The sequence below is a fragment of the Poecilia latipinna genome, unplaced genomic scaffold, assembly GCF_001443285.1.
Source record: "Poecilia latipinna isolate Pla-1442-1.1 unplaced genomic scaffold, P_latipinna-1.0 Scaffold774, whole genome shotgun sequence".
NCBI lineage: Eukaryota > Metazoa > Chordata > Actinopteri > Cyprinodontiformes > Poeciliidae > Poecilia > Poecilia latipinna.
This window is the reverse complement of record NW_015113390.1, coordinates 49,415-68,377: the sequence shown is the minus strand read 5'-3', so window position 1 is coordinate 68,377 and position 18,963 is coordinate 49,415. Positions and strand designations below refer to the sequence as shown.

Genomic DNA, 18,963 nt, shown 5'->3' with positions numbered 1-18,963 from the left:
CACAAAAAAACCCTTGCCAAATATGTTTTTTGAAAAAATAAAAAAAAATTTTTTAAAGAAAAAAAAAAAAAAAAAAAAAAAAAAAAAAAAAAAAAACTGGTTTAAATTAAGAACATGAAAGTAGGTCAAAAAATAAAAACAATAATTCTTTCACTATTTGCAGTCTGATACAGCATTTATATTTCTAAAAGAATGTCATATCTAATAGTCTACCTCAGACTAGGCAGCTCAATGCTAAGTTGTTAAATGTTTTTGGACCTCAAAGACATTAACTATATAAGTTAGCAAGCTGTGGGAAAAAAAAATAATAATAACTGAACATGAATTCACCGATTTTCTATTTATGATGTGACGACCTGGAATAAGTATGATATGTGTTTTACCTGAAGATACAAGAGTTAGAGCTTTGTGGGCAATTTCTACTTTAAGTTATGATAAAACATCTTAATGTGATTTGCCCTGAAGAACTACAGTATTACCAGGTATGAGAAAGCGTATTTTATTAATGCCTTCTTTCTGTGAGTCTTTATATTCTTTATATTAGGAGCAAACACATGGCCATGTTGCCTGTTTCAGTCAATGGTGTTTTACTATTTTAAAATGTCTTTTTAAACCCTGTTTCAGTATCTTATTCTGATGATTAGCTTAGTGCTTTTATATCTCTACGTCTGTGTGTTTGTACTCTGTATAAACACACAGACACTTTACCGAAGTACTTTATGTTTTATCTTCACTTGCCCTTGAGTTATTATATTTATTTTAAGACCTATAACCTCTGAAAATGTTCATCTGCTTTGACTAAGACTATGTCTTTTCACACCTTCTATGTGCCCATTGTCTGATTTCTCAGACAGGTTTGTTGACTTTCTTTTTCCTTTTGCCTTCAAACCCAAGAAAGAAACACTTGTAAAACGTATATGTTTGAATCAAGTAAAGTAAGTAAATATTGATTAAAAAAAAATGGAATGAATATAATTTTGCTCAAAGTAGTAAAATGTTTTTTGTTTTTTTTTCTGTTTTCATGCAACTAACTTGTTTTCTGTGTTTGTTGTCAGTTTTAATGGTAGAGTCATTTACACTGAACTGAGAATTAATAATAATAATATTTCCAATATATATCATCATTGATTGTTATGATTATGTAAGATTGACAACCTGACTTAGGTAAACGCACGGATATTTGATGATATTTTATTTTATTTTATTTTTTAAGAATGACATGAATGAATAAGCTGTATTTTTAGGTTCTAGCCTAATCATGTGGCTAAATGAATTAAAATTTAATCAGATTTAGTTTGCAGTGTGGTTGCATCATCGGTGAACAGAATCTTAGAGAGGAGGCGCAGATGGAGATGAAGAGTGCAACAGAGAGAGGATTCCAATGAGATGAGCAGAAACTGTGACCTAGTCGATTCGATTTGAACAAGAAAAAGTCATTTAAAATGTAGATGTTGTTTAAAACCATTTTGTATATCACTGTCAACAGTGCCAGGGCTCCATATTTCTCCTTGGTGTTTTACTTAAGCTGACAAAAATTTTAATATAAAACTTAATGTGGCTGGTGTCCTTTGTTCATTCTGGTAAAGTTAGGGTTATTCAAATGAGTGGTGCAGCACGTTTTAAATTCATTTCAGATTTAATTAACTTCAATACGGTGCTACTGTTGTCTGAAATTCCCTTTTTTTTTTTTTTCCCCCCACGGCCGGTCCACATGCCAATGTTCTACGAATACGAGGACAAAAAAAAAAAAAAAACATACCAGACCCATTTAATTCAAATTTGTTTGTGTTTATTTATTTAAAGTTTTCTGAACATTAGGCTGTTTCCCTTGGCTTGCTAAAACCACACTGTGTCTTTTTAGCCTTCTAGAGAAATTTTAGCATTTTCAGCCTTCTCTAAACATCTCCTTTGTCTTTTCATTTCCCCCACCCTTAGGCCAAAGCTGGTTTATTCCCTCTAGCGATTACATCCAATTAGGAGCAGCGAGGCTTCCTCCCCTCCTCCCTTCCCACACTCACAATGTGGAATACAGTGCAGTGAATCAGGGCTTTCTCTTCTTTGATGTGAACAAATTACACTTCATACACACACTTGGCAAGGAAACAAAGGTTCAGTTTTCTCTTTCAAGTTGGGATTCTTTGTCATTTGGTGAACAACACGATACACAATGAGAAGAGAGACAATTTGATGTGGATTGATGATGATTTGTTTTTATGTCTGCTAGTTTCATATAGGATGTGGACAACTGTAAAATACATACATGTGCATATTCAGCAGAAATGGGAACTCAGTTTGGTGTCTTAGACAGTTGACTTAGTCTTAACTCAAACCTGACTTGAGTGTAACTCAAACTCTTAAGGGATATTTTTGATATTCACTGACTCACCAATCACAAATCTGGTTTCTGAACCACGTGCTTTTGATTTATTGCCAATAACATCAAGAACACATTAGGGTGTGTGAAAGTATTAGTGGTACTTCTGTTCACCATTTGTGGTTCCCCATTATAATATTTCTTTCTGTCATGCAGATTACGTTTTTCTTTACAGCGAGTTCAGTTGAACTTAACGGGTCAGTGCATATGAGGAATATTCACGAAGAGCTTCAAACAACCCTTCTTTATAAATTCAAGATCAGTGATAGCAAAACAACTTAAATTACACTCATTTTACCGTTTTCGTTTTTTCTTTTTAAACTGTGAAGTAAAGGATTACGATGTAAGCATTTATGAAAACCACACTTTGCCCTCTTTAAGTCTCCTCATTATCTAGATATGTAATTTAAAGCCCATAACATTCCTGACGGTAGTTCCTGCAGGTGTTTGCATTAAGTGGATCCAGAGTTCATGCATGAGCTTCTCATGCTGCCGGTGTTAAATTATTAAGATAAAAACTGATCTGAATAATAAAAGATCGCAGTCCTCACCATCTCTTTTTAACCTTTATAGAGGTATTTTTAATTTTGGTTTTATAGTTTTGTCTTTTATATATCTATATAATAATAATATATAATAATTGAAGTAAACATTAGCGTGAGATACATAAAAGGGGTGGAAATTACCATAAAATTTCTGGGAACAGCTTGTGCTGGATAATAGGCTCCATGTGCTTCAGCATTCAAAAAGCTCATTTGGTTTTGTTTAGTTGTGTTAAACACTTCTGAATTTGACCTGCATACAAGAGGAGGAAGGCAGCAGTTCTTTTTAGTGTCAATAGCTACTTCATGATAATCTCTTTTTTGGGGTTCTATAGTGTATAGTTTTTTTTTTTTTTTTTTGGTAACCAACTGAGTTAAAATTGTATCTGTCAGCTATAAACCTATTTATTGGACCAAGAAGATGAGTCCCGTGTAATTATTAGTGGCCAACTGGGTCCTACACCAGAGAACACAGAGTTTATGGATAATGCATCTCTGAAACGTTATAATTTGCTGAATGTTTTGTAAGTATTTTAGATTTGGTCATTTAATTGGCAATTTCAGTTATTTCATTTTCTGATGTGTTTCATGTTTGTGTATTCTTAGTTTAGATTTTTTTTTAACCTTTGGAGTATTCTCTGGACTGTTCCCTGTATTTTGACACAACAGGGATTCTTATAAACCTTGTAGTGTCAATTAAATTAAAACAAATAATAATTAGATGCAATTAAATGATTATAGTTGACTTTTGTGAAATTGCATACAATAAAGTAGAAAACATGAGTCCTCAAAAGTAGCCAGAAAATCACTCTGGTGTTATTGGGGTATGACTTTGGGTCACCTCTGGTAATGAATTGTGGTACCTTGATTGGACAGTTTTGCATTAGTGGCGTTATGCATCCTTTTGCCTTACCCCTTCTCAGAAAGCACACAGGTACAGTTAACACCTACTCAGACATTGTGTTTGTAGACTGTCTGTATCTTGATAAGCTCCTTACCTGCACAGATGGATCCCCCCCCTTGCCCCCCTCAGTGCCCAATTTAACGCATCGGAGCTAATTTTGTTTGCCCCTTTTGACCCAGGTGAATCTCCTGGATCTCATAGAATAGATGCAGGTTCTCGCAGGAGAGAATACAAAGCGTGAACAGCTTCCTTCCATACAAGTTCAAAGATACAGACATTATCAGTGTACCCGCATTTCCATGTGGCAATAAGGTCACACATTCATTAAAATATTCATAATCATTATAACAGTAATGTGTTCTTTCAACACATTTGGTATTGTTTTTTTTTTTCCTAACTCCTTCTGTGCACTTAGCAGCTTCTGTTGGCAAGCACAGTGATGAAGAAAAACAATTAGTCATTCCACAGTTTGTTTAAATGTCTTGTTTTTCTAAATATTTGCTCTTGAATGTCACTTTTCTTTAAAAAAAAAAACTCTAAAATGGAATATAAAGCATTCTTGTAACCCAGATGGGGTTCAGAGGCAACAAATAATTGCAATATAATTCTAACATGAGGTGTTTCTTGTTTCTTCTATAGCGATGCGTCAAAGAGACACTTCTTAATAGAGGTCTAACCTGGTTGCCTGTTCCTGACAAAAAAAAGTAAAATGAGGATGGATGGGTTATTTACTTGCAAAGAGATGGTGCTTAACACTTCATTTGACATGCCAGGGTACTCTGCTGCACCGCCTTGCCATTAGTTGGTACAGTTAATGATAAGGAAGTGCCTCAACAATGCCTCCTTAATTATTGTTGGTAATGTAACTGTGAGTCATTTCACAGCAAGCCACCCACTCCATACCAAGATGATTTAATGTTAATAAGCATGGCTGTGATGGAACAAACACTTTAAAGGGTGATAGTATGTGGGAGAAAGATGCGCGTGGAGCATCTGTTCAGGGCTGGGGAGTAGCTTTGTGCTTGTGTGTGTGTGTGTGTGTGTGTGAAGGAGGTATGAGAAAAGGTGATATCTGTAGTGCTAATGTGCAGCACACACAGTGACAGAACTGTGTGCCTGAGAACAATTTAATGCTGAACTTTTAAGACTATTTTTACTGTTCTTTATTAGAAAAGAAAGCAATGTTCAAATGATTCTGTTGTTCAGTTTATGCAGTTTCAGTTCTACTGCTGTATAGCAAATTAATTGTAATCAAGACTCATTTAAATATGCACAAATGCATTCTCACTGGCCACTTTATTAGGCTAATTTTGCTAAATGCCAGTTTGGATGGCCTTTTTAGCTTTTTGGCTTTCAGCACAGCCATAGATTCAATAACACTGTCGAAATATTCCTCAGATACTTCAGTCCATATTGACATGATAGCTTGAAATAGTTGCAAAAATATTTCATCTGCACATCCACGGTATGAGTCATCTGCTACACCACATCACAAAGGTGCTCTATTTAAATTAAATCTGTGGAGGCCGTTGGAGTGCAGTGAACTGACTGCCGTGTTCAAGACATCAGCTTGAGATAAGGGCGTTGCATAGCCGGAGGTAGCAATCAGAAAGTGGATACACTGTGGTCATCAAGGAATACAAAACTCAGGTAGGCAGTGGTGTTTCATCAATGTTCACATACGAAGGTGCTCAAAATGTGCAAACGAAAGATCCCGTACCGCACGGCATTGTACCACCACCACCTATGTCGTTGATTCAGGCAGGATGTTTCCATGCTTTCATTTTGCTAAAGCTACATTCGGATCCTACGATCTGAATTATACATTTGAAGTAAAGACTTTTCAGAGCTTCAGCGTGTTATTGTCAAATTTTGGTGAACCTGTACAAATTGTTGCTTGAGTTTTCTGTTCAAAAAATTCACCCCAAGTGGTCTTTTGCTCCTGGAGCCCGTCTGTGTGGAGGTTTGATGCTTTCCTTCATCAGAGACAGTAATTTGTTACAACCAGATTACCACTTGGTGTAACAAGTAGTAATTTGAGCCACTCTTAATGTCATCACAGTGGTCCGCCTATTCTCCTCTGACCTTTGAGGTAACCACAATATTTTCACCCAGTTACTTTCTGCGCACTGGATATTTTCATAAATCCTCTTTCTTCTCTGCTTTGATGTTCAGACTGGATTTCCATAAGTTTAGTGTCTGTGATTATTTATTTTTATTGCCAGTCTGTTAAAATCATTCAGTATTTGCTGCCACAAACTAAAAAAAAATAAATAAATAATAAAAAAAAAACATATTAATAAAGCAAATGCCAGATATTTATAATGTGAGACACTTGACATATTCAGCAGAATGTAATTTGAGTATTTTTTGGGCAGTCATTTAATTGTCAGTCCCGGTGCTACTCTGCTAACTAGGAGTCACAGATCCATTACCCAGATTGTGTTTGTATGGCATCATGCACTCTACTCAACACAGGCGGGACACGTTTGACTGTGTCTTGGTGCTCGATGTAGCTGGACCTTACGGTTGATTTTATTTGGATATTGACTTATACGATCCTTATTAATGTGAGAGAGAATAACTATTTTGAAGAAGTATACTGCTACAAAAATACATGCAAAGACAGCAGAGTAAAACCCCACACTGCAGCCTGCTGTCTTGAACCATTTGCAAAGTTGGAATAGAAATTATGTAAATGTACTTGGGGAATGGCTAATGTAGAAACACCTACTGAATGTCAAAAACTCTGCCCTGGTAAATATTAAGCTCAAGTCCCTCTGCAACATTTCCACGATCCATGAAGAAAATGTAACTTGTGTGGAGACGACTGCTATCATAGTTCCATCTGCTGGAGTGATTGTTTTGACCCTTTACTCAGACAAATGGAGACATCGAAACCATAACAGGACTCATAATTATGGTAAGTAAACGACAATAACATTTCAATGTGACTATTTAATGCAAAGTGACCCTGCTGATAACAGTCCATATGCATTGCATTAACCTTAACAAATGACTCCTAGAACAATTAGAATTGGACTTGTCTCCTTTATTCACAATATCAACGGTAACGTAAATTATTTAATGTTATCCCATTTTTCCAAGCTAGTTCAAAGTGGCTTGCGAGTCACATTTAGCGTTGATTGATACAAGAACTTATAAGAAATGTACTTTAATTTTTGATTTCCTTCTACCTTTTCAGTCCATTTTATTTGTTTGAAATGACTTAGTTTGGATAATCTCTCTGAAATCCAAACGTTAACTTTCCTAATTGAGTTTGATTTGTCTTAGATGTCAAAGCTCAAACTTTTGAAATCATAGTGGATCTGGAGTTGTGTTAACTTCTGTAAGTAAAACAAGCTTCTAATTGTTTGTGTTTAATCATTGACAACATGTTTAAAATATCAAGTTGTCCACCACTATGTTTTCTAATGGTTTAACAAGATATAAAAGTGCATTGTGTTTTATTTATGTGGGATCTCAAAGATTTGACTTCAGGGGATCTTATTATCATTTTGACTCCAAGCATGAATAAAGCACAGCATTAGTTCTTCATTCCTTATTTTCAGCTGATACTAAAAAAAACAAAACAATCTTGTAGCTTTATTTCTTCATTCACATTCACTAATGCTTAATTGACTGTTGCAAAAAAAAAAAGAACCTACCTCTCTCTAAAAGCATTCAAGTATGGTTTAATTTTCTAAGATGCATGTCATAAGCCACAAAACCTTACACTGGAGATATTCCTATTGACTACTTTTTTAGATTGCACATAGTAGCACTGTGACAATTTTTTTAAAATATAATTTCAAAAATGATACGGCCTTTTCAGCAGAGGCTTTATGCCACATCTCATATCACTGCTGCCTATAAGATGTTCTTAAATACAGAGACAGAATGAGGATCCATCTCTTTGCCACATTGTACCACTATTTGCAGGCTCAGTAGACGGCATTATTCCCAGACACTGGAGTGTCCACCTTTATATAACTTCATGCTGTGACATCTCTGATTGCATTAAAGAAGTCTTGCAGTCTGACAGACAGATTGGTGCCCTCTGAAACAAGCAAACTAGCAAATCCGCCTCTCAAATCAACCCACGTTTTTTTTTTTTTTTTTTTTTTTTTCCCCCCTTCGCCTGTCGTTCACAGTGCTCCAATTTGCCACATGCCGGGTTTTTATACATGAAACATTGGTTAGAAATATGTCATTAGTTTTCACTGTCTGAAAATGAACGTCTTTATTAGATTGGATATTAATGCTAATATCTATTTTTGTATTTCACTAACTGAAGCAGCACACATTTATGTGGTAAATGAAGATGCTCTCTGGTTTGAATAGGACAAACAAAACAAAGGCTTTATAGGCTTTAGGATTTAGGGGCTTTAAATATTTGAATGTTAGAATGAAATATGTCTGCTAACGAAAAAAAAAAAACCCTAAAGATTAGGAATAATCACACAGAAGAGAGAATTTTAATCTTAATTCTTTGAATGTTCTCACACGGTTTGGCTAATAGATGAGCAGCATTTCAATGAAAGGCTAAAATATCTGATTTTCTATGGTAATTAATTTGGTTCTGCCTCTCACTTTTGGTAACATTATAAAGCTGCTGTATCTAACTTTCCCCTGGCATCTGAGTTTTTTTTTATTTTTCTTTGTTTTTCTCTTTTTACAATTCTTTGCCTTTTCCCTGGATGAGTTCTGAACAATTTTGAAGATTAGTATCGAGCAGATAAAAATGTTGTCTGTTGTCTGACAACAGTGGTTACTGGTGGTCATGACAGTGATGTGCACAATTTGGTTTTTAGCCATTTAGTTATAGGGAAGCCTATTCTCTTTGGGGTTTCGTGCGTGGAAAATGTGGCAATCTCCATATTTGCTTCGAAACAAAGTTTAACTGCTGCAGCGGATTGAGCCGCCCTAAGCTGGCTACCGTTGATTGCTTCATTCGAGTGTGCACCTTGAGTGTGATGCACAGCCTTACTTTGTTTCTGGTCCGTATCGAATGCTCCCAAGACTAGACATTTAACTTTGGTAATTTTGTCAATCCTCAAGACTCTGCTTATAATTTGTTTCATTATGAAACGAAATAACAGTTTTTTTTTCTGACAATTTTAGATAAAGAGTGGTGCTCTTATCCACAAGAGATAAACCTTGTGACACAGCATATGCTGGGTGATTTCACACGTCTATGTTGAACACCAGCCAAGTGTTTTGTGTGCCTGGTGTTCTTTGCTATCTTGTGATTCACTACATCAACACTTGGAGAGAGAGAGAGGGGAAAAAAACACCTTCATGTCCTGCTTCTTTATCTTCTCTGCATGTGTATTTATGTGTGGGTGTCAAGCGTTGTCTGTGCTCGGAGGCATACGTTTTATTTTCCTCTTATTTATTTTTTTACTTGTTCATTTGCTAGTGTGTAATTATGTGTGTATACAAAACTTGTCTTAAGAATTTTCAAGTTTCTGCCTTGACCCCATGGAAAGCGAGGAGGGAGGAAAAACTGGAGGGGAAAAAAAAAAAAAAACGTCATGAAGCGAAACATGGAACGGCTTGGTTGGGGATTACGCTGGCCCGAATGCATGAGGAAACACCGAGGGGAGCGTCTGCTGCCAGACAGATGAGAGGCTGACAAAGTGCTCGGGCTTTGTGTGACTTTTGGTCTAGGCTTTCGCTCACGTTCAAAGCAGTGTGAATGTCTCTGGCCCACAATTAAATTTGGTCTGTTTAATACCTGGAGTCACCTTTTCCTTTCTTGGCATGAAGGAGCTCGATTTGACGAAGCAGATTTAGACCAAGTAGAGGTCTTGACAGATGTGTCATTACAGACCATTTCTGGTGAAACCTATTTCTTGAAAGGTCCATGTTGTTGTGGCTTTGTTTTGTTTTTAATTTTTAGAAACTAAATTCTGAAACAATATCAATTTCAAACAGAGAAAATGCAATAAATACAAATAGGAAAGAGGCAGAGAGAAGCAATAATCACTTCATGCTGCTTTTCCTTGTGGCTGGAAATCGCTCCAACTGCCTTAATGTCTTCTTTATGTCCTATGCAGTCTTAAACCCTCTATATGCAGATATCTATTCAGTATTCAGTTGAATTAAGCAGGCATTGGTAAGCTGTGTTATTGTCAGTGTATTATAAAAAGCTAAAGTCATGCATATTTTGCTCTACAGAGCAGCAAATCCTGTACATTCAGCGCCCGTTTGTTCATCCATCCATCCATCCATCCATTGGTTTACATTTCTCATCATCTCCTATAATAAATGCCATCTTTCTGTTATCCCTGGATCTAATGCCCTTAGCTTAGTTCCTCTGTATCAGCTTGCAGGCAACAGTTTTTGGAGCAATTTCATGGGTTATGATGGAGATTGAAGATTTCGTTAATGACGGTAGACAGGCCAAATCTCAGCTGTGGAACTGGACCAGAGCCTCAAATCTCAGGATGGAGCAAACAAGTGTGAATGCCACAGGGGCTAATCCTACAGCGGTTCACAGTGATGAACGCTTATTAGTCAAATGCAAATGACCAGGACTGGGAGCCTAAACGAGGGGGTGGGGGATGGTAGGGCCTGACCCAGTGCCAGGTTATGATTTAGAGTAACTCAGTGTTGCTTTAGTAAATGTGTTGCTTTGCTGATGCAGCGCCCTACAGATGGCAGCTAGGTCTGGTTTTGCATATGTTATGCTCATGGGAATTGCATGCTAAATGTGCATATGGCATTGCAGTATATGGTTAATAGTGCAGCCAGATCAGCAGTGTTGCATACAAACTGCTGTCCTGAATACTGTGACACGGTCGTAATAAAGCTAACACGTATTTTTTTTTTTTTTTCCATTTTCCTCTCCTTTCCTTTTTTCTCTGTACAGCAGCAGATGGTGAGGAACCAACTTCTCCAGGTAGGGAAGTTTTAATTCTTTGTAACATAACCTCTGTCGCTTACTCACTTTCTGTTTATTTATTTGGGCTCCTTTGTGTGTTTGCTTTTATGCTATGTTTAAGGTTGACAGAAGAAAAAAAAAAAAAAAAGGAAACTAAAAACTCAGAATCTACCGTCTGGGAGATGAGGAATAAAAACGAGAGATGACAATATGTTGTGTTTTTCAGATGTTCCTGCACCTCTTGTTCACTTGAGCTTTTTTAAAAACATCCATGATCCATGTGGAGATTGTAGACGTAGAGTTTGAGAAATTAATTTGTGATGACCTTCTTTGCACATACCCAGCGTTGCTTGCTCTGCTGGACACTGCAACAGTCGATGAGTAATTTTCACAAGTCGTTTGTTTTGCTTTGATAACTATATGAGATATGAGCCTCAGACAAAATTGAAAATACTTTGACTGATCAAACCAGAGCTTGATTATTGAAAGAATGGATTACCCAGGACACCATCCATGATGTGAGAACTGCATGTTTGCCATTTTAAAGACTTCTTTATGTAATAGATGCCAAACTTTTGCCACCATTTTGCACATCATGAGTATTTCAGTATTATATTTGATACTTTGCTCATTGTTGGTGGAGAATATTTGTTTAAGGGAAAAAAAAAAAATAACTTGATCATTTAAGCTTATTATAGGGTTCAGGATCGTGGGGACTTACTGTATTTAAATGTTAGGGTATTGAGTCAAGGGACTAAATGTTTTCAGTTCTTGTAACATGTTTATGAAATTCCCACTAAGTTCTCTCTTAGTGATATTTTGTCTGCTGTAGTCAGTTTGCAAATGATGTCGAATTGGGAAAATAAATGATCGCATCATTTTTGCAATTCAGTTCTTAAGGCTGTCCTGTTTAGGATTTATCCAAGGCAGTAGATTTGGTTAATTTTTTATCTTTATCGCACAAAGTCTGAGTTCCAGAAGTTCACTTTTCAACTTTGTGCTCCGATTATGTTTTTGCTTGAGTGCTCCGATTTTTTGTTAAATTATTATCAGAGCAGCGATGGGATATAGACATGTTTGAATCTTCACTTTGCATATAAAAGCATTTTGGCCATTAATGCATGTCATTAACTTCAGCGTGTGCTTTGTGTTTTAAGTCAGCTCTGTGCCAGTAGTGTTTGAACACTACTGGCAGTCTCTGTATAAATAATTTTAGTAACATACATATGTGAAAATGTTTCTATGAAAGCAGAACCACAGCAAATTAAAAAGCAAAACAAAACAAAAATGTTTTTAACTTCAGCAATGATGCAGTTAAAATGTAAGTGCAAGAAAAAAGCAAACATACTAACTGCGTCTTCAGCATCTATTTGTGAGTTTCATTAATCTTAATCCCTGCTGCATACTTGAGATTAGGTTGGTTAAATCAAGAGGGATTGGACATAATAGCCATGGAATCAAAATGGCTTGTTTTTCTGATGCAAAGACATGTGTAATCTGTGATCCTAATCACTTAAAGGATGTGAGAGGACACAAATTAAACAACTGAAGCATTGTGGGAAATTATCAGTTAAAACACTTGATATTAGTTATTTTGTCATGTCTGATTATTTAACGCCATCATACATACATATTTAAAAGAAACCTCTGTTGTGAGTTTAGTCACAACCCAAGAATTATATTAAATATAACTTGTCAGTGCTAAATTAGTCTTTTGAGGAACCTTTCTCTTTCAACACCAAATATATTTATTACATTGAATTATTATTGCAGTTATTTTTTGCTATTGAGCAGACAAAAGCTCCACGTGTATCTTAAAAACAATAAAAGATAAAAATATATATATTTATCCTAACTGTGCTCTGAATATCTGTTAAACTCTGCAAACAGTAGCAGGAATGTAAACACTTCAGGAGTTTGTTGGGAGCAGTGGTGGTTTTAATTTTGTGCCCACTGACCTGGAACTCAACTGTTGGGGAAAATAGGGCAGATTGACATGAAAGGCCAAATTACTGTTGACGGATTTGAGGAATTAAGCAAATCAGGACTGATATATTTGTAATCTGCATAATCAGATGCTTTGATTGCACATATCAATCTTATTTCAGGGGGGAGAAGATGAGGGGTGTTCTCTGTATTTTCTGTTAGCCAAAACCCCAACTCAAAATTAGACTCTTTTGTTATTAAGGAGACCCTTGGGGGCTAGCTGGGTATGGCTTTGACATTTCCGTGGCATTTTCCAACTCTTGCTTGCCTCTCGATCCTCCTCGACTGCCGGATGATCCCCAGCATGACCCCTCCTTTTGGCCATTTTTTTTTTTTTTTTTTTGACATATTCCAAACAATTTAGTTTCTGCGAAATTCTTACCACCGTCACCTCTGAGTGTTTTTTGTTTGACGCTGTGAAATGCTGATGGGTTAAAATGGTGCATTGGGAAAGGAGCCTGTGAATGGGAGGCCAGGAACTCTCTAAAAGCATAAGCGTGGGGTGGCACACGCTGAGAGCCTTGATGTAATATTGGTGGTACGGTGCCAACTTTCATCAGAGGAGGTGCAGGATGGGTGCATTCACCAGGAAACCTGTGAACCAATGAAGCCATCACAGAAAAAAGAAGCTGGGTTAAAATAGATTTGACACAATTAGGCCATGTTAGATTTCTACGTGATGTTGATGAATGCACCGTCAGATCAGAGGATCTTACATGCAAATTTCACACTCATGAGACAGGTGAAATCTGTGTGTGTGTGTGTGTGAGAGAGAGTCGGTGACTGCATGTGTGTGTGTGTCCTTTAAATAAAGATTTTATGAAAGGCTTACAAGGTTTTTTGATAGGCTGGCTTACCACTATTAACTCAGCACTTTGTAAGATGGGGAAAAAAATCTAGTTAAATCCGGAGCAGAGTTTCATATTCAGTTATGCTTTCGGTGAGACTCTTCAGTTCTGGCTGCTGAATCTTGTTGAAATAACACACTTTCAATCTAGAGGAGTAAAGTATTATTCAGGGCAGCTCTGTTCTGAATAACATTTACTCCTCTTGGTTGGGATTAAGACTTATTTTCCAACATGACCTTGTGTCCTTTTTGGGGAAAAAAAAAACAAAACAAAACTATCCAACAGCACAGGTGGGTCTTAATAAATTAGAATATTACTAAACAATTATTAATTATTATAACTTGTACAACCATAGGGAAGATGGTTAAGTAGCCTGCATGGTCTCTCTCTACAAGATATTTACAGTGTATTTTCTCTTAGTCTGTACATGTAAAGTTGAGTGAAAGGAAAAAATGTGGAAGAAACACACATTATTATCTGTCCATCCAGCCCCCGCAATACAGATGGGCAGTAAATAATGCAAAAGTACTTATGTGTTTATCTTATACAGAACATGAGCACTGATTATATTAGACCTACATTTATGTAAAAAAAACAATGTTATGTGATTTTTCTTAACATTAATATTATCTGACAAATATAATTTTGTTTTTTTTTCATTATCTGTAAGTCATAACCATCAAACTAAAAGGAAATAAAGGCTTGAAATACCATACAACACTGTCTGTAGTCAGTTTATATATTGTGACTTTTCTTTATTGAACTACTGGAAACAAGTGCTTTTCAACATTACTGTATTCATTTATTTTTCAATGAATTGTTTTTGGAGTCTTTGTACGCCACCTGCTAGCCTGTCATATTTATTTATTTTTTTTTGTAGCCACAGAAAAATCTGTAATTCTGTTTTCTCCCTAAGAAGACCAGCAGTTTTTGTACAGTCAGATTTACAGCAAAAACGTTTGTGACAGCTTTCAGCTTAGATGTAAAGCTACATATGCGGCCTTAACCTTGAAAATGTGAAGTCCTCCTCATTGATCCTCAAAGGAAGCAGATAATACTCTCCCCTGTTTAACCATTGGTCAGGTTCTTGCAGCTGATTGATTGGCCTTTTGTTTTGCAGCCAGAAAAGAAATCACAAAGCCGGCTCTGGAAAAGACACAGAATCCCATCAATCTTTGAGCGAACATTGGTGCATATAACACTGCAGCAGCTGACATTCACACTGGAAAGCTTCTAATAGTTCCTCTGGACATGCACCTCACATTCATTCACCATACAACATACATGAGCGGAGGGAGCATCCACTGACAACATGCAATATACCTTTCTAGCATTCCAGTTTTGCCAATGATGGCTTTTAGTGTTTGTGGATCATTGATTTCGAGGAAGGATATCGAAATATTCCACATACTTAGGTGTTTAAATTTTCGGGAGGCAAATAATTGCGTGTTGCAGTGATGTCAGAGATCTTCTTCACAAGTTCAAAATTCAGACGTGCAGCATTTATATTCCAAGTTTGCATGTCTCCCCATGCACGTGTGGGCCTTATGCATCTTTGTTCTATTAATCTTTAAATTGTCCCATGGCTCTCTGGCTCAGTCACGCTGCAAGTCCACTTCGCACGACTTATTGTTTCAAGGCAACATGACCGATCTCATCACCTGTTCGTGCACATTGGCCTTTCGTAACAGTTTGCACTCAGTGTGAGCGGCGCTTGCCAAACAGAGCTGCAAGGTAGTCCATTTTTACAGGCTTTAAGCGTGGTTTAAGGGAATAATCGCTAAATGTTTGATGACAATAGGCCATACCTTTCGGTTAGAGTTGTATTCGGAATGTACTTCCTTTTCAAACTCTTCCTCTGCTACTATTCATCTTAGGGGGCTTTTATGAGCAGTTCAGAGTAACTTATCTAATGTTCAAAATAAGAACAGCTGCAGTTTGTTTCATCTTTTAGCTACAGCTACGCTCTGCAGGAAGAATAATCACTATTGTGGAAGAGATGAATGGGGGGTCCTTAAATAAACAAATATTCATACCCCTGCAAATTCATTCAATCAAGAAGTTTGTTTCTGATAGGAATTTAGACAAACATATCTTAAAAGAATACAAAAATGTTTAAAAAAGTTTACATTTGAAATAATCACTTTGTTTTTATCTACATTCTGTACAAATATCACATCTTAAAAGATATATATGCCTCTTTCCACAATCAAAAAGGACAATGTGCATTGCTAAAGCAGCAGCTAAGCAATTTCTTTAAATGTTGTCAAGGTTTTTTTTTTGTTTTTTTTTTTGCATAATTTCTCTGGTGTTTTGACAATTTATCCCTGTGATGAGCTTTGAGTCTTTGAGGTTGGAAAGCCTCCTCACCTCCACCCTCATCTTTACCTCCGTCTGTGTTTTTATTTTTTATTTATCTTTAAACCAAATTTAAGTCAGTAATATGGTTGGGCTGCTCCAAAACATCACCTGCAGTTAGATAAAACTTAGTATACGTAAATGATTACGTTATGGCTTCAGTGGAGAAAAATCAATATGCCTGGCATTGATGCTTGTTTTTTCATGCATTTTTTTCTGCTGAGCACATCTTCAACCAAAACTGTACACGTTTTCAAGTTGACGCACGGCTTCCATGGCTCAGCAGACGACAGTTCAGACTTCTCCCCCTTTTTTTTTTTGTGACACTGTCAAATTTTGCACTTGTGGCTTTTAATTTGTCACACTAACTTAAGAGAGCACGATAGTCTCGCCCTTGGGACGTTTTGTTGTTTATCACTTAGAACGAAATAACAGCCTCGTCAAAGCATTTTTTTTTTCACCAGTGACATATGTCTTTTCAAAAGCAGAACTGAAAAGGCACAAAAAGAAGGGAACTTTAGAAAAAAACATGCAGTGGGGAGAAAAGAAATACTGGCTTGTTTTGATTTTCATGTCAACATATTTTTTTTTTTTTTACCAGCTTTGAATTAAATATTGGTCACCATATGAACCCATGTAAATTTCCTTTTATATTTAGATATATTTGTTGTTAGCAGTCAGAGATGGACTTCAGAAGCTTTTCTAGCCTTAGTTTTGAAGCAAATAACTCAGACCATGTTGCCATCATGTGCTTAATTATATATTTGGTTGTTTGTTGATTCAGGAAAGGACAATAAAAAACTCGCAAGTGGAAAAGTGTTCAGATATCCCTTTTTTTTTCTGATTTGCTATGCACTCACGGCCCTGCTATTGTTCCCTGCAACTGAATAATAAAGCAAAAACAATAGTCGTGATGAATGGGCCAGTGTGTACACAACCAGTATGCACATACCTAATTACCATGAACATGAATTCCCATGCAAATTAGGGATCACAACAGCTTTTTTGTATGCCAAGCTGTACTGACCAGGGACTTGGCCAGGTAAAACATAAACAGCCACTTCTTTTCTGCAGGCAGGCTGGAATTGTGTAGCTTTAATGTAGTATTATTTTTTAGCTTGTTTGTTGTTTGTTTGTAGCTTTAGTTTAATTAGAAAGAGAATGTTGAAACAAAACAAAAAATGAAAGATAAAAACAAAAATCTCTTTTACATGATTGTCCTGGGCTATACAGGAACAAAACAAGACAGACAAGGTAATTTCAACCAGTTTAGGATTCAGTTAAGACATAAGAATCAACCTCTTTTATCAAATTGAATGGTGACGTGTCAATAGAGCAATGAATGGGCCATTGATACACCCTGGGGGAAGTTGTTCACTTTCAGCAGGACAACAACCCTGGACATACAGTTAGAACTACAATGTGAATCCAGTCAAAATCCAGACCTAAATTGAACTGAGAATCTGTGCCAAGACTTGGACATTGAAGTTCCCAGACACTCTACCCTACCCGGTTAATTTTACAAACTTCAAACTTACAATATTCATGGCATAGGTGTGGAAAACTGGTAGAGATGTGCATTAACCACTCTGTAGTTGTAAATGGAGCAAAGGGTGATTTCACTATGAGTTGACTGGGAACTGAATGCATTCCTCTTATTGTTAAAAAACAGAAAACCATGGGTTCCTTTCCTCCCACTACATGATTACAGACTGCGCTCAGTTAGTCCTTTACATCACGTCCTTAAAATTGGAGGCTTGGGGTTGTAATGTGAAGGAGTTCAAGGAATGTGAATATTTTTACAAAACTTTGTATGGTGTCAAAGATTTTATTTTATTTTTTTGTATTTCTAATCAATGTGAAGATAAGGACTAAGCATCCTGACATAAGATATTTCCATGGCCATTCAGATGTTTGAAAGGTTAATCTCCATTGTAAATGTTCATGTTTAAATGTGTCATTAAGTTTGAACTTAAATGGCTAAAACTATTTTGGCAGCAACGGTTCCCTTCTTCCAGAATGCTGCTGCAAGCTTGGCACCGCTGGTCTTTGAAGTTTTCTTCTCTTCTTTATTGAAGAAAGACATTTTTTGATCTGAAGCATCAGCACATTTTCATTTTCAGGTCCTTCTGGGGCTGCTTTACAGCACTATGATCCTAACTGGGTCATTCCAGGACTTTTACAGACTCTCCTGTGTTCTTTTGCCAGACGTTTTAAGGAACTCTCAAAAGGTTTTCCATCAACCCCCCCCCCCACTCTATTTTCTTCTCTCCCCTTTGCATCCCAGTTCAATTACCTAATTTACAAAAAAAAAAAATATTCCATTGCATTATGCGATGATATTAAGGGGTTACTATGAAGGGCCTTATTTTCTGAACACAAGTGGTTGGGAAGTCTGTGCACTTAGTGGCTCATTTTCTTCATTTGCGAAGAGGATTTTGCTTTTTTTCCGATGTTCCCAGAAGAGCCTTTTGGCACCTGAGTGGCTTTGTGGATTTTATTTTTTGAAGGGGAATAGCTTCTGTCTTGCAGATAAGTGCAGTAAATGCAGTATTGCAAATGGCTGCCGATATAAATCTACTGAGCCGCCAACTAGGCTGTTTTTCAGATTGATTATTTCTCTTTTTCTATTTTTACTTCAAAAAGTAAGTTCGACGTAGCATGCATTTAAATTTGAAGTTTTGGGTTTGGCTAAGCAGTCTGAGGATGAGTAAAGCTCAGGTGTTAAATATTACATTGCAATTGCACATGACATAGGCAGGAAACATCAAACTAAGTGGTCAAAATTTACTTTGGTCTGTAATTTTTCTCTTCCTTTTCACAATTATAACAGTGAAGCGCTGCTAAAATTGGGATTCCTTTATGATCCATGAAAGCCAATTTATAAAAGCATCCTCTCTCACCCCAAACAGGACATTTTTAGTAACCTTTGTAGCCATCCTTAACCTGTTGGACAACTTTCTGCAGCTGTGATGTCGGTACTCTTGGATATTTTTCCAACCCTTTTTTCCACTTGCATGTAAATCAGTGTTTCTCAACCCTGGTCCTCACCGCCCCCCCCC

General features: G+C 36.6%; 1 protein-coding gene across 1 annotated transcript in view; it reads left to right on the top strand.

Moving 5' to 3' along the window:
- The window catches only part of LOC106955892 (sushi, nidogen and EGF-like domain-containing protein 1), a 90,055-nt gene that overhangs the window by 25,940 nt on the left and 45,152 nt on the right, over nucleotides 1–18,963 (top strand). Inside the window, exon 3 of the mRNA XM_015046328.1 lies at nucleotides 10,698–10,727. Within this exon, the coding sequence (XP_014901814.1) occupies nucleotides 10,698–10,727 (30 nt within the window). The remainder of the gene's footprint in view (nucleotides 1–10,697; nucleotides 10,728–18,963) is intronic.